General features: G+C 36.9%; 2 protein-coding genes and 1 pseudogene across 2 annotated transcripts; 2 read left to right on the forward strand and 1 right to left on the reverse strand.

The window, feature by feature from the left end:
- The first annotated feature begins 6,491 nt into the window (after positions 1 to 6,491).
- On the forward strand, positions 6,492 to 7,464 carry LOC127680524 (olfactory receptor 52E8-like). Its single transcript, XM_052176037.1, has one exon. It carries the CDS (start codon positions 6,526 to 6,528, stop codon positions 7,462 to 7,464), a length of 939 nt encoding a protein of 312 aa, XP_052031997.1. The 5' UTR covers positions 6,492 to 6,525.
- A 4,280-nt stretch (positions 7,465 to 11,744) lies between these two features.
- On the reverse strand, positions 11,745 to 12,682 carry LOC127680532 (olfactory receptor 52E8-like; annotated as a pseudogene).
- A 284-nt stretch (positions 12,683 to 12,966) lies between these two features.
- LOC127680537 (olfactory receptor 52E8-like) lies at positions 12,967 to 13,914 on the forward strand. The gene has a single exon (XM_052176061.1). It carries the CDS (start codon positions 12,967 to 12,969, stop codon positions 13,912 to 13,914), a length of 948 nt encoding a protein of 315 aa, XP_052032021.1.
- Positions 13,915 to 15,385: the final 1,471 nt, after the last annotated feature.

Here is a 15,385-nt window from a genome sequence, read left to right on the forward strand (position 1 = left end):
TTAGCAGTTCTGACTGATTTCATTGTATAGTCTGATCCCCTACACATGGACTCATAGCTGCCCCAGAATCCCCTGTCTGTTCTCTCTCACCCATCTCTATGTACATATATAATATGTGTGTGTGCGTGCGTGTGTGTGTGTGTGTGTGTGTGTGTGCACGCACGCATGTGTGTGTGTGTTCTATATTCAATAAAAACTGTAAAGAAGAAACCAGTGTTTTGGACAGCTGTATTGTTTTGTCTTTGCTTAGATGGGATTATGGAAGTGCCTATTGTTTTTATTTTACTTTGTCACTGTTGAGATGCTACTGTAGGACATCTACTGAAATTGTCTTTTTTCTCTCATATGCAAATCAAGCCCAGGTGCAGGGATGATACCTCAGGTTGTGGAGTATTTGCCTTGCAAGCTTGAAGACTTGAGTTACAGGACCACAGCTCATATAAAAAAGCAGGGATGGTGGTACTTGTTTATAATCCCACTGTTGAGTTGTCAACAGATGGGGTCCTAGATACCCTTGGTTCCCTGTGAACTACGTTCCAGTGAGAGACTCTAGCTTTATTTATTTTTTTTAAAGAAAGGCTTTCACACACCTTTACACACATACAAATATACACTAGAGAAGAAGCCAGACTCCATGATTGCATATATCTCCAGCTAAACACGATAAAATATTCTTCATGTGGTGAACTTAAATTGTGAAATTTTCATCTGAATTTGTACTTTTGTTGTAAATCTTCTAATTCCCTTCCAAGACAATTGAGGTAGAATTCTTAGAAATTTTACTTGTTCTAATAAAAGGATATCATCTTGAGACTGGAGGGAGCATTGGAGGGGTTTGAATGCGGGTAACTGGGGCAAGGAAAATAAGGAGGGAGTGATGTTATTCTATTTCAGTGAAAACATAATTTTGAAAGAAAGTTTACTGGTTTTCCCAACTTCTGAAGCTTGAGAGATAGTTATTTGCATATTTTTAAGTGATTAGTATAATCTAAGTAAATAGGACTTGGTTTCATGGGGAGAAAAATACAAACATGAAACAAATCTGAACACACAATCTGAATAAATGCAATAACATTCTGAATCCCAAATAAGCCCAAGTCCTTAAGGGTTGACTTCATGGTGAGCAAGATGTCATGCTTTAAAAATGTCTCAATCATGAGATATACAGACCTAGATAACAAGATAGGGAATTCAGATTTGCTCAGATATTCTTGTGGGATGTGAGGGAACAGAGTAATTAGAAATTAAGAAGTTAAAAATTATAGAATTATGCAAGTTGGGGAAGTGAAAGGAGAAATTATGAAGTCTCAAGGGATCCCTTGCAGGTGTACTTTTTATGTTCATAGGTCTGAGTGAGAATTATACATTGTCTTTGTGATCTGATACCACAAAGACCCAGGGGGCAACTGTTCTTGGTCACGGAGGAAGATTTTAAACTCAAGTATAAACTTGAGCCTCAGGCTGACAACCTTGGAATAGTTATGACTGCTGATTCTGTCAACAGCACTTCTGTCTGAATTTGGTGAATTTGGTATCAACTTTTCTTCAGTGTGAATTTGGTCACAAAGTAAGATTCATTGATTTAATCCCTTCATCATTTGTATATAATTCAAATATTAATTTGGAGGAGATGACATGTTCATGTGTTTATTCATAGCTGGTAGAATTTCACTAGAATCTGCTCAGTTTATCTTTTTATTTTTTGATTTTTCTAAAATATATATATATAAAACCAATTTTGAAGGAAGGAAGTGTTTAATAATTTCTAGCAAGCTCATCGTTGACTTTGCCACAGTGTTGCTGCATTTCTCCTCAACCTCCTCCTTCTCCTGTTTTCTTTCCTGTTGCCCTTCCTCTGTCTTTGGCCCTGCTCCTATGTCCTACCTCTCTCCCTTTAGAGCAATTTTACTGAAACTTATTATGTTACTGGTGATTTGAAAATTATTTAACACTATATGTGGTATTCTTAACTTTTTCAAATTATAACTTTTTTCTTTAACTCATTTTGAAGAACAAAAGTAATTCAATCTTACCAAATCCCAAGCACTTTTAGGTAATGTCTGAAAAGCATACACTGTATTTCCCATTCTAATTTGGGTTTACATGTATGTGTTGTCCCCTGTATCACGTTCTTCCAAATTATTCTACTATTCAAGTATCATAACCAGGCAGTGGTGTCACATAACTTTAATTCCAGAACATGAGAAGCAGAGGGAGGAAAATATATAATTTCAAGGTCAGCCTTATCTACAGTGCAAGACCCAGGATGTCCAGGGTTGTTACAGAGAAATACCCTGTCCCTCCCCCATTCCCCCAAAATATATAAAACAAAAGAGTAAAAATCCTAGCAAGTAAATAAAAAGTTATATAATTTAAGGATAAGATTTTTTTTTTAAAAAAGCATCTCTCCTTTTCTTCCCATAAATATAATAACTGACATGACAGTAATCATTTGCTGGCCCATTTACCAGATAATGAAAACAAACTTTTTAAATTGTTTTTGTTAAAGTGTTGGGCTCTTGCACATACTGGGTAAGATCTGTATCACTGAGCTGCAATACAACCCCTATTCCTCAAAGATATATTTATAGCTACACTTCTATCGTTTTTGCATAAGGGAAATCTTTCCTGAGTTGACATAAACAGCCTTGAGTATCAAGATATCAGATTTTCCTTAGACACTGACAGTCTGAGACATTAGTGGTTGCTCCAATTTAGGTCTGCTCATTTATTTTCTTGGAGGAACAACTCTGGTCTTAGAGAAAACATTTTCCCCCAACACTGGAGAATACTTGAAAAAATATATCTCAATGATTTTTAAAAAATTTTGTCTTTTTGTTTTATTACGCATATTTCTGAAATCTCCTTTTTTTTGGAATTTCATGTACCATGCATGTGTAATGCATTTACAAGATTTTTCTCCTCAGTCTCCTTCCAACCCCTCCAGAGACCCCCTGGTTCTCCCTCAGTTCACAGCTCTTTTGTTTAAATACTATTGTTACATGTAGATGTTAAACATTACTATATACAAGTGAGTGTACAAATCCCAGCTGCTGAATCCACTTCCTGCTGCCTTGATGCACAGGCTTTAACCAGGCCCATGTTTTGGTCATGAATTTTAAGTATGAATGAAGATCTCCCAGGAAGAAGTTCTCAGCAGGCGGCATGCTGACTGCTGCTGTCTGCAGCAATGCTTTCCTGTTTCTTTTCTGGGTCTGTTTCTCTCCTAACAGATGCCTCCTGAATTTTCTAGCGACCATGATTCTCTACTGGTAGATTTGTAAGTCTCATGCATCATTTCTTTTCTCCTTGTATAATCTTATTGGTTTGACACTGCAGTGTGGAGAAAAGAATCACATATGTTAAAAATAAGTCAGCATTATAAAGAATGCATAGTTTCAGATTTTAGAAAACACAATACTAAATCACCTTTTCAATAGTGTTCAAATGGCTTCTCACATTGATGCAGATTGCACAATAGTGCAACACACCTGAATTTTTATGAAGATGAACTATGCATAAAGTCCATCTATTATTTTTGACTTTCTGATTCTGATTCTTATGGTCAGCTGATTCTTAAACTTTGTTTAGTTTACTTTCCATAATCTTTCTGTGTTATATCATGCATGCTGACAGCCCCAGTCTCACAAAGACTTCTGATAAAAAGACTCATCCCTTCATATACCTACCAAGTCTTCTCATGAGAATTCATTTACTGTTTTGTTTTTACATTCTCAGACACTAGATACATAGCATGATTCTGTTCTCATCCTTATCACATGGAATTTTGATCAAGAATTAAAATAAAAAACTGTATATTCAATCTTTAATTAACAATATATTTTGGGTGGCTATGTTTCAGAAGTGATCATGGAGACAGTGATCAGTAATTCTACTCTTTTCCGATTCTGCATGAAATATAATTAGATGGAGATTCTGGACTGATTGAATAATCATAGAGAACATTCTGTAGATCAGTCTGTGAATTTGGCAAAGAATATTAGAAGCAAAGGCTCTGTGATCAGAAAAGGCCTTCCTGAAAATGAGTCACACAGCACAGCTAAAGGACTGAGAGGAGGCTCATACTGGTCCCTTTTTCTGTTCCTCATAACTGTCAGATCCCTCCAACAGTCACATGTCTGTATTTAGAGATTTGAGTTTTCTGTTTCCTCTCACCAACCATGCTTCTTATTCTTCTGAAATAGATTTTGATTTCCTATGCTCTCAAGTTTGTACACATCGTACAACATCCTGATTTCCTTGGCTGATCAAAATATGTTCTTTTTTCTATTATTAATATTACTTTAGCTAATTCAAGGGTTTACTCTTCATAGATTATATTCAGAAAGTCATGCAGCCATGGTCTTTCTTATGCAAAAGTGTGTCATCATGATAAAAGTTCTGGAGACTAGGATTGGAGAGAATATACCTCAGGTGAATTTAAGATGACCATGATTGCAAAAGACAGCAGAAGTAATAGAAAGCATTTCAGGAACAATTTGGGGAAGATCTGATGGTTCTGATTTTGATGAGAAATGTAGCCCAAGTAAAAAAATAAACAATGAAGTACTTGTGTTGTAGCACAAGTACATGGGGAAAAACCTTTGAGAAGAACCCTGGAACCATCAAGATGTCATAAAACAGCTTCATGTTAAGGGTAGATGTATTCCTTTGGCTGCCAATGTGAGGAAATATTAATTCAGGAACTATACTATTTCTTGTCTTCTTTTTGAGTAGGAAATGCCACAGTTTCAAACTTCAAATCTTTTCATGGAATTATTATTTTAATAATGGTTAAATTCTCATGGTATTGATAATGATATCAATAGCAATATCATTCACTGTTTCCCACATGGAAACCAATTTTATATGTTATGGATTATTTCAAAAAGAAGTGAGCACATAATATTGACTTGAGGAATAGAAGACATAAATGAAAGTCCAAGGGTTAGTGTTTGAAGGCTGAATTAGTCTCTGAAAAATAATGATTTTATATCCAAGTTCAATTATGTTGCATTGAATATCAAGAAACCATGGCCTTATAAGTTATGATCCTTGTTCCAAAGATCAAACCCATTATCTTCACAAATTGGTGACAAAAAACAACAACACAAATATAGAAAAGCAAAAGGGTTAATATGGTTTACAGAAAAACCTAAGAATTTCATACATGCATGTATAATTTATGTTCTTCTTTGGTAAGTGTTGGCAAATAACTTGATCTATAGATATAAAGATAAGAATGTTACAGTGTTCATTTAACATAAGGTCCTTCTATAGAGATTATGGCCTGACCAGTCATGGATTTTGGGCCCATTTAATAACACTAGGCATTAGTTCTGTTTTGTGGAGTCTATATTATTATCATTATCATCATCATCATCATCATCATCATCATCATCATCATCGTCATTATTATTGTTGTTGTTGTTGTTGTTGCTATAATTCTCTCTTGTGTGTGTACCTGCCTGTGAATGCAGTGCCCATAGAGGTTTGGGCACATTCCCCTGAAGCTGGAGTATTAGGTTATAGTAAGCTGCCTTATATGAGTGGTGGAAAACTAACTTGGGTCCTTGGAAGACCAGTATACATTCCTCATTACTGAGTCATCTCTTCAGCTTCTGAAGCAGGCTTTAAATAAATGTTTGGTTTCTTCCATAGTATTTATGTTACGATTTCACTTGTGAGTTTATCTTGCCAGGCCGATGTTACTACAAGTCAAAGATACTTATTTTTTTCTCTTGTATATAGCATCTCCCAGTTTTATGAAAATTATCCAGGAGGGATGGAGCTTCCAAGTCAGTACTGGTTTGATTTTTTTTTCATGTTATATAATTCAACTTTGTGATGTCTTTGGCAATAGAATTTTATCATCATGTTCTATAGGGTAACCAAAAATAATGTCAGTAGCCTGTAGACAGCCACTCAGAAAACAGGTAACCTATACGTGGCACTGGGCCTTTACTTGACAGCCTATGTTGTTTAGCATTGTCCCCTGATTACAGATTTTTACAGGCAAGTTAAGGAGCAGGAAAGTGTCTTATTGGTTATATGTGGAAGTTGGCCATGACATATATTTTTAAATAACATTTCTAGTTAAATAAGTGCCATTTGAAGGATATTTTGGAAAGCTACAATATTATCTGTGGTCTGAGCTTGTAATCATTTATCAGTTATATAATACTTTCCCCCACAATTCATAAGTATATATTTCAAAATGTTGCAGCCCAATTAGAAACCTGGATGTCCTGTCTAAGTTCATCTCTTGGTTTATATAAAGACAAAACTTAATTTATGCTATCTGGAACAGAGAGTAAATATTTATCTACTTGTTAGGAAATATCCACTGTCATATTCCATTCACATGAGTGAAAAGAAATGAAGAGGAAACATGAAGTAGACAAATTTCTACACTCCACAAGAAGGAACACTAATTACATCCTTTCTGTTCATTACTAGTGCTGATAAAGTGTCAAGTCCTATGTCGATTCCTTCAAATGAATCTGCCCATCCGAGGCTCCTGACATGTTACCAGGCAACAGCTCATGGATTCACCCTTCTTCCTTCCTGCTCTTGGGAATCCCAGGACTGGAAAAGTTGCAGTTCTGGCTTGGTATACCATTTGGAACAGTCTATCTTATTGCTGTCCTAGGGAATGTCATTCTTCTATTTGTGATCCGTCTTGAGGACAGCCTTCACCAGCCTATGTTCTACTTATTGGCCATGCTGGCTCTGACTGACTTGGGCCTGTCGACAGCAACCGTTCCCAGAGCACTTGGCATATTCTGGTTTGGCTTCCATAAGATTGCCTTTAGGGACTGTGTGGCTCAAATGTTCTTCATACATCTGTTTACAGGCATGGAAACATTCATGCCTGTTGCTATGGCCTTTGATCGCTACATTGCCATCTGTAACCCTCTCCGATACAACACTATCCTCACTGACAGAATGATCTGCATTATTGCTGGAGTTGGACTATTTAAAAATTTCATTTTTGTTTTTCCACTTATATTTCTCATTTTAAGGCTTTCATTCTGTGGACACAATATCATACCACACACATATTGTGAGCACATGGGCATTGCCCGGCTGGCATGTGTCAGCATCAAGGTTAATGTATTATTTGGATTAATACTCATATCTATGATACTTCTGGATGTTATTTTGATTGCTGTCTCCTACATGAAAATTCTTCATGCTGTATTCAAACTCCCATCATGGGAAGCCAGGCTCAAAGCTCTTAATACCTGTGGTTCTCATGTCTGTGTGATCTTGGCTTTCTTCACTCCAGCCTTTTTCTCCTTTTTGACTCATAGGTTTGGACACAACATTCCACGGTATATCCACATCCTCCTGGCTAACTTGTATGTGATCATTCCTCCTGCTCTTAACCCTCTTATTTACGGGATAAGAACCAAACAAATTCGAGATCGCGTGGTGATATTTTTTTGCAAGGAAGTTTGACAGTGAGCCTATGACTTGTACTCTTCCAGTTTTTTCCTTGATTAAGAGAAGAACTTATGTGCAATTAAGCTGAAATAGAACAACTGCTTTACAGAATATTATGCTAAACACAGTGCTTCTTTATTCATGGACAGTAAACAAGATAAATATTGTAGTGTATCTTCATTCCAGTTTTTAATAAAATACTTTTGACTGATAAATAAGTTTCCTTTCTATAATGGGTATTAGAACCTTGTTTCAATATAAAGAAGCTCCAGTACTACTTCACAATACTTTTATAAGAATTCATTGATTATTGAGGAGGTGTTTGATGATGTCATTTTTAATCACAATTGCACTGGTGGTTGACAACACATTGTTTAAGATATGGGTTCCAGGAGTCCTGATTAATGAAATCAATAATAATTTTAATTTCTTTTATGATGAAATTGGCTCCCATCATTATGTAATGATGGGCAAGAAAATATTGAAAAAACTATCATAGCATCACTTTATAATCTCTTCTCACTTTCGAAGAAATAACTGTTTCAATTACATAATGTCAAATATGGAGAGAACCTTCTCTTTGAATCTAAGCAAAAAGGAAATCTCCCAGATGACAGAAACAAATACAACAGAGAAATAAATGTAGGGTACTAAAGTAGAGAGCGATAAAAAAGAGAAAGAAAACTCATAGTTTAACCCTCATGAACTTATCATGCACAAAATCGATCTCATCTTTATATTGAACCACCAAAATTCTACAAAGATATCATTGTCTCACAGGTCAAAAAGTTTACCGAAATCTTTTAATTTCACTTCCTATGCAACAATCACCATGTCTTCCAGAATACATGTGTGGGTGTGTGTGTGGGTGTGCGTGTGTGCGCGTGCACACACATGAGTGCACATGTGCCGTCATGCACAAACCAATTAGATGAAGAACCTATAGATAGTCAAGAGTTTAGAGATCCTTCCAAGTATATCTCTTTAACATGCATTCTAGAAATGCACAGTCAACTGAGGACCCACTAAGCCTTGGTGAGAGACAACTGAGAAAACGTTTAACTCATCCTCTGACTTTCATGGTTGCTATTCTAATGGTGAGCACTTATAAATACTTACATTTTTCCTTTTACAATATACTAAGAAAATGAAATCCAGAAATCCAGCCCTGTTATTAGATGTTTGTTACTCATATAGGACAATATATTTGAAATTGCAACTTTATAAAATATTTTTTATACATGAACCCTACAACCATCCAACATTTGAAAACTTAGCCAAGTTTCAAATCGGCATTTCATAAGGAGGTTAGTGACAAAAAAACACATGAAAACTCACCAGAAATACAAATTAGTTTATAATGAAATGACATTGCACACCTAAAAGAGACTGTCATGTTTTTTTTGTTACTATAGCTTAGTAACAGATCTTGAAATGTAGAATGGCAATCACTCCAACATTGGTTTTTTTGCTTGTTTGTTTTTGTTTTGTGTGTCTGCATGTGCATGTGCGTGTGTGTGTGGTGTGTGTGTGTGTGTGTGTGTGTGTGTGTTTCATTGGTTTTTTTGTTTTGTTTTGTTTTTTTGTTTTTGATATCAAGGGTCTTTTGTGTTTCCATAAGTATAGGATGTTTTGGGTTGTTTCTTGAAGAATGTCATGGGAATTTTGAATGAGATATCACTAAATCTTTAAATTACATTTACTAGTATGGGACAGGCCTTGCAAAGGAACAGCCTCAACTTGTAGAGGGAATTTGAGGAAGTGGCACTCAGAAGAAACAAAAAGAATGACTCCAGTCAAATTGTGGGTACAAGCTGATAGCCTATCTTCTGAAAGAGACAGCTTTCTGAAGATCACCAGGCAGCTCAACTCTGGCTGGCCAAATTCCAGGGGTTTATTTACATATCAATTCAATCACCCACTCCAGGATCCCTCTTGATTATCCCACCACTCAGCATTTCCTTTTACCTTAACCTCTTGACTCCTAATGGATGGAGCTAGAGAACATCATACTAAGTGAGGTAACCCAGACTCAAAAGGTGAATCATGGTATGCACTCACTAATAAGTGGATATTAACCTAGAAAACTGGAATACCCAAAACATAATCCACACATCAAGTGAGGTACAAGAAGAAAGGAGGAGTGGCCCCTTGTTCTGGAAAGACTCAGTGAAGCAGTATTGGGCAAAACCTGAATGGGGAAGTGGGAAGGGGTGGGTGGGAGGACAGGGGGAGAGAAGGGGGCTTATGGAACTTTCAGGGAGTGGGGGGCTAGAAAAGGGAAAATCATTTGAAATGTAAATAAAAAATATATCGAATTAAAAAAAAAAGAAAAGACAGCAAGCACATTTTTAGTAATATTGTAAATGAATTCAGAAATCTGCCTGCTTTTGTAAGAACAGATAATAAACTAGTTGGGTGGATCCAGCTCTGAGGTCACCACTCCTTTCATGCCTGGACCTAAATTAGTACCAGACTGACCTTAAATTCCAGAATAGACCTGCCTTGTATCTGCCTGCCTTTGTATCTTTCTGACAAGTTCTCTCATAGTGCAGCTGTCTCTGTTCTTTTATATCTGTAAAGCTACTCATATAATTCATGTTGCATTCTTAATCTTATAACTCATTTTGCATTGTTGAGAAATCCTGTGTACATATTTTTGAACTCATGTTTTCAGAGTTCTTTGCCATGGTCTTAAGGGCTGTGAGCATCATATCATCCCTCATAGGTATTGTGAGCACATTGACACTGCCCATCTACTTTGTGCCACCATCAGAGCTAACATGTTTGGTCTTAGCGACATTTCTCACTTGCTCCTGGATGTGTTCCTTATTATTCTATCTTGTGTCAAGATCCTCTATGCAGTGTTGTGCCTACCCTGACAGGAGCCCAGACTCAAGGTTTTTAATACTTTTGAGGCTCATAAATATATATTATAATATATACATTATAATATATATGATATATAAATATCCATTGTAACATACACACAAAATATACATTATATACAATGTATATATAAATATATACATTATAATAAACTATATGTGTGTATATGTGTACATATATATATACATATATATATATAAACATACACATATATGAAGCATACCAATCACTAAGGAGACTGATGCATAAAGGTTTCCTGCTAGCAGTCACCCTGGGATACACAGTAATATCCTGATGTTCAATATTAGTAAAATTAACTTATTTATTTTGTTATTTTCATTTCATTTTATTATTATACTCCAATTTTTATGTATTCAAGTTCTGTTATACCTTATATTCCCATTCATTGAGCAAATTATCTCTTATCAATTTTTTTCACAGCAATATTATTTTGTTTCTTAAAGCATCTGAGAAGAACTGATGTGTTGAAATTAGGAGAGACTGAGTGTGCATATTCAAAATTCACACTGCAATGTGTTCAGACTGGGCTTGTCCATAATTTAGTACATTTTGCAAATGTTTTGAAAATCTGAAGAATAGAAGTTTTTGGTGTAGTTACAAAGTCTGCCAGACATTTGAAAATTAAGTCTTCCTTGTAGTTAAGCTTCTCATATACTCTATTATTTATTCTTTGTTCATTTGTTTTATTGACAGTTATAATAACCTATTAAATCTCTAATTTTGCCTTATATGTCTAGCCATTTCTATAATAAATATAATTCATCAGAGTTATTTGCTGTTATTTGGTGATTAGATATTCCTCCTAGCCATAATTTTTCTGCCCTATGTTCTTATCCCCCATTAATTATTAGCTATACTTCTCTGACTTCATATTCATCTGATATCACCAATACTGTTTCTGTATTGTTTTGCCTCTATATGGACACATTTGTCTCTTTTACACCTTCTCTTTGCTGGTTACCTAGTTTGATAAGATTCCCTTTTGTGTAGTATTACTTCAGTATGTTCTGAGAGCATGTCTTTTACATGAGCCTGAACTGTAAGCCTGTTTATATAATAGAAATAATCTGTCTTGGTTCTTTTTATGCTAACTTTACTTTTTCATCATTGGTGACCACACATGAGGCAGGGATATAATTTCCTTCTGTTGGGTACAGAGAAGCCAAGAATTTGAAGATAGAAGGATCCTCTCATACTTGGCAAGAGTGAAGATCTGGGCTTTTTTGTTGCTATTCCTCAGAATATAGTGCTGTTTTCTGAACCACTAATACATTATTTTATTTTGGATTGAATTTTTAGATTTCATGTCATTTATATCTGTGAAGCCTCCTGTATCATAAATATTATAATCACTGTAAGATGGGCATCAGTTGTGATCAATCTTTTTAAACAAAAAGACTCTTCACCCTCTGCTGGATCTGCTTGGTTCTGATTCCATAAATGACTGGGTTGAGGGCAGAAGAGATGACTACATAGAGATTAGCCAGGAGGATATGGATATATTGAGGGATGTTGTGACCAAAGCAATGAGTAAGGAAGGAGAAAAGAGCTGGTCCAAAGAAGGCTAAGATGACACAGATATGGGAGCTACATGTATTAAGAGCCTTCAGGCGAGCATCTTGAGAAGGAAGATGGAAGACAGCATATAAGATCCTAGCATAGGAAACTATAATAAGAAACACATCCAGAAACAAAATGGAAATATTCCCAAGACCAAAGTAGACATTGGCTCTGATGCTGGCACAGGCTAGTCATGCCACGCCCATGTGCTTACGGTAGGTAGGTGGGATGATTCTAGGTCCACAGTAAGGCAGCCGCAGGAGGAGAAAAATGATGGGGACAATCATACACAGGCTTCTTATAATCACAATGATGGTTCTGTTGGTGAGGATTGTGGTGTATCTGAGAGGGTTGCAGATAGCCACATAGCGATCAAAGCCCATGGCAAGGAGTACGATGCTCTCCATGACTGCGAAAAAATGGATAAAAAAGACTTGAGCAACACAGCACCCAAAGCACAGCTACTGGATCCTGAACCAGAAGATGCCCAACATCTTGGGGATGGTAGCAGTAGAGAGACTTAGGTCGATCACAGACAGCAAAGCCAAAAAGTAGAACATGATTGGTGAACGGTCCTGTCATTCCATATAACAAACAGAATGATGAGGTTTCCAACAAGAGTGATCAGATACATGAGACAGAAGGGAAAACCCAGCCAGAACTGTGTAGCTTCCAGCCCTGGAATCCCCAGCAATAGGAAAGAAAGAGGGTGGGCCTCAGTGACATTACTGAGGGCATTCTGTTGCAGGTTGATGCTGGGCATGGTTTGGCCATTCTGCAGTCTGCATTACATCTTGCCTCTCTTCATTGTATGAGCCTTGTTCTTACGTGATTTCAGAGAAGTATTGGTGGCTGTATAGCTGATGTTGTGAGCAATTATGGAACCATATTCATGAAGTGACAAGAGTGTTACTTATTCTACAACTATGAACATGAGAGTTAAAGGTTATTTTTATGTTTTCAAGAATGAAGATAAAAGGCTAAGTAGACAAATAAGCACACTAATCATACAATAAATCTCACTTGTATTAAGCACAGCATCTATCGATGACTGAGAGAATGTTCCTGTCTAATGACACACAAGTCCACCCTTCTTCGTTTCTCCTGCTGGGCATCCCAGGGCTAGAAGATGCACACATCTGGATTGGATTTTCCTTTTGTTTTCTCTATCTCACTGCAGTCCTGGGGAATGCTGCTGTTTTATTTGTGATCCAAACTGAACACAGTCTTCATGAGCCCATGTACTACTTCCTAGCCATGTTAGATTCTATTGACCTGGGTCTGACCACAGCCACTATTCCGAAAATGCTGGGCATCTTCTGGTTCAATCTCCGGGAAATATCTTTCAGAGGTTGCCTTTCTCAGATGTTCTTCATCCACTTCTTCACAGTCATGGAAAGCATTATGTTGTTGGCCATGGCCTTTGACCGCTACATTGCCATTTGCAAGCCCCTTCAATACACTGTCATCCTCACCACAAAAGCCATCGGGGTCATTGCAGGTATTGCTGTGCTTCGGAGCATATACATGGTTCTTCCACTGGTGTTTCTCCTCCTGAGGCTGCCCTACTGTGGACATCACATCATCCCCCATACTTACTGTGAGCACATGGGCATTGCCCGCCTAGCTTGTGCCAGCATCAAGGTCAACATCATGTTTGGTCTTAGCAACATTGCTCCCTTGCTCCTGGATGTGGTTATTCTCTCCTATGTTAGGATCCTCTATGCAGTGTTCTGCCTGCCCTCCAGGAAGGCCAGGCTCAAGGCTCTCAACACATGTGGCTCTCATATAGGTGTTATCTTAATCTTTTTTACTCCAGCATTTTTCTCCATCTTGACACATCGTTTTGGCCACAATGTGTCCCAATATATCCACATTTTCTTGGCCAATCTCTATGTGGTTGTCCCACCAGCCCTTAATCCTGTGATCTACGGGGTAAGGACTAAGCAGATTCGGGAGAGAGTAATGAAGATTTTGTTCTATAAAGATCACTAGCTAAAAGCAGTTTAGAGAGTTTATCTCAGAATTTGTTTCATATGTTATTAAAAGTAGTTATTTTATGTCAAATCTATAGAAAACTTAAAAAAGAGACAAACTTACTGGGACCAAATAGTGTCATTTAACTGTGAATCAGATATCTTATTTTTCAAGCTAGTCCTGGAAAATAAAAAAAAAAAGTATGAAAATATATTTCTGTAAGCATTTCATTGATATTGCTGGATCTTGCATATGGTCCAGTATGTAGGGCAGTTTCCCCTTTGGCAGAGAATTTATTGATGTTTGGGAAAGTTATGTGATCTATCTGAATTTCATTGTTATCAGAAAGTAGTAATTTAGGGCAAAGAAGATTTGCCCAAATTGTGCCCATTTCCTTTTCTGTTGGTTTTTTTAGAATTTAACACAACACAGAATATTCCAGTTTACTGCAAAAGCATTATGGATAGAGTAAGTGGCTTCTAGGATGATGGTGGTGGTGATAATGGCATTATAAACTTATTACAATATAGCATGACATCAGCCTATAAAAACACCACATACTCAGAGATATTAATAAGAATACTCATTCATTCATTGCATTTACTAGGAACCTACTTAACTATTAATGTGATTTTTCTCACGCACATAGAGAAGTAAACAGAGAAAAAACATTGGAAAGTATTGTTGTGGAAAGAAGTGATGATATAGCTTTAATACAGCATGGAATGTAAAAGCACAAATAACTATTTAGTTATATTTGTTGAACAAGTTGTACTTATGATTCATTTGGTGCAAAGTATATGATACATGATAGTAACACATATACTACATGTAAGTATATATATTTAAACAGTTTTCTTCTTCCACGTATAAGTTTTTTGAAGAGTAGACCGATAAAAACGGTGTGTTTTGTATTCACTTTCATAGGAAATAAAAATCAAGTTTGAACGTGATGTATATAAATATTTCTGAAGATTTAGAATGTCTCCATATGGATAGTAGAAGGGCACATAAAGTTCCACCCCAAGCTGGACCTACTGGCAAATGATTGCTCTTAGAGGAGGGAGAGTAAGTTTCCTCAGGAATGTGGGCCCTGAAATACTACCACGCTCCAGTAGATGGCCCTACACACGCACATTTAAGCAGCCTGAAGTGATCAAAATGGTGCAAGAGAGGCTAGAGCAGGAGGGAAGAGGCAGAGAACATGAAGTTTGGAGCAAAAAGTGGTGGGAGGCTAAGGGAAGAATTGTGCAGGATGAGTGGGGTATGGACTTAACCAAAACACATTATATGCACATTCTCAAAGGATAAAAATAAAATTCTGGGCCATCTTTGCTACCTGCTGGAGCAGAAAGGCAGCACCAGGTACTGAGATATCCCGAGTTTAAGATCCCTGGGGGCGCAAACTGACAAGGGTCTGCCTGTGCCCAGGATCTGGGCAGATAGGCGGTTTGTCTGTGTGCCTGCCTGTCGTGGGGTCTGTGCCCTC

Source organism: Apodemus sylvaticus, chromosome 1 (assembly GCF_947179515.1).
Source record: "Apodemus sylvaticus chromosome 1, mApoSyl1.1, whole genome shotgun sequence".
NCBI lineage: Eukaryota > Metazoa > Chordata > Mammalia > Rodentia > Muridae > Apodemus > Apodemus sylvaticus.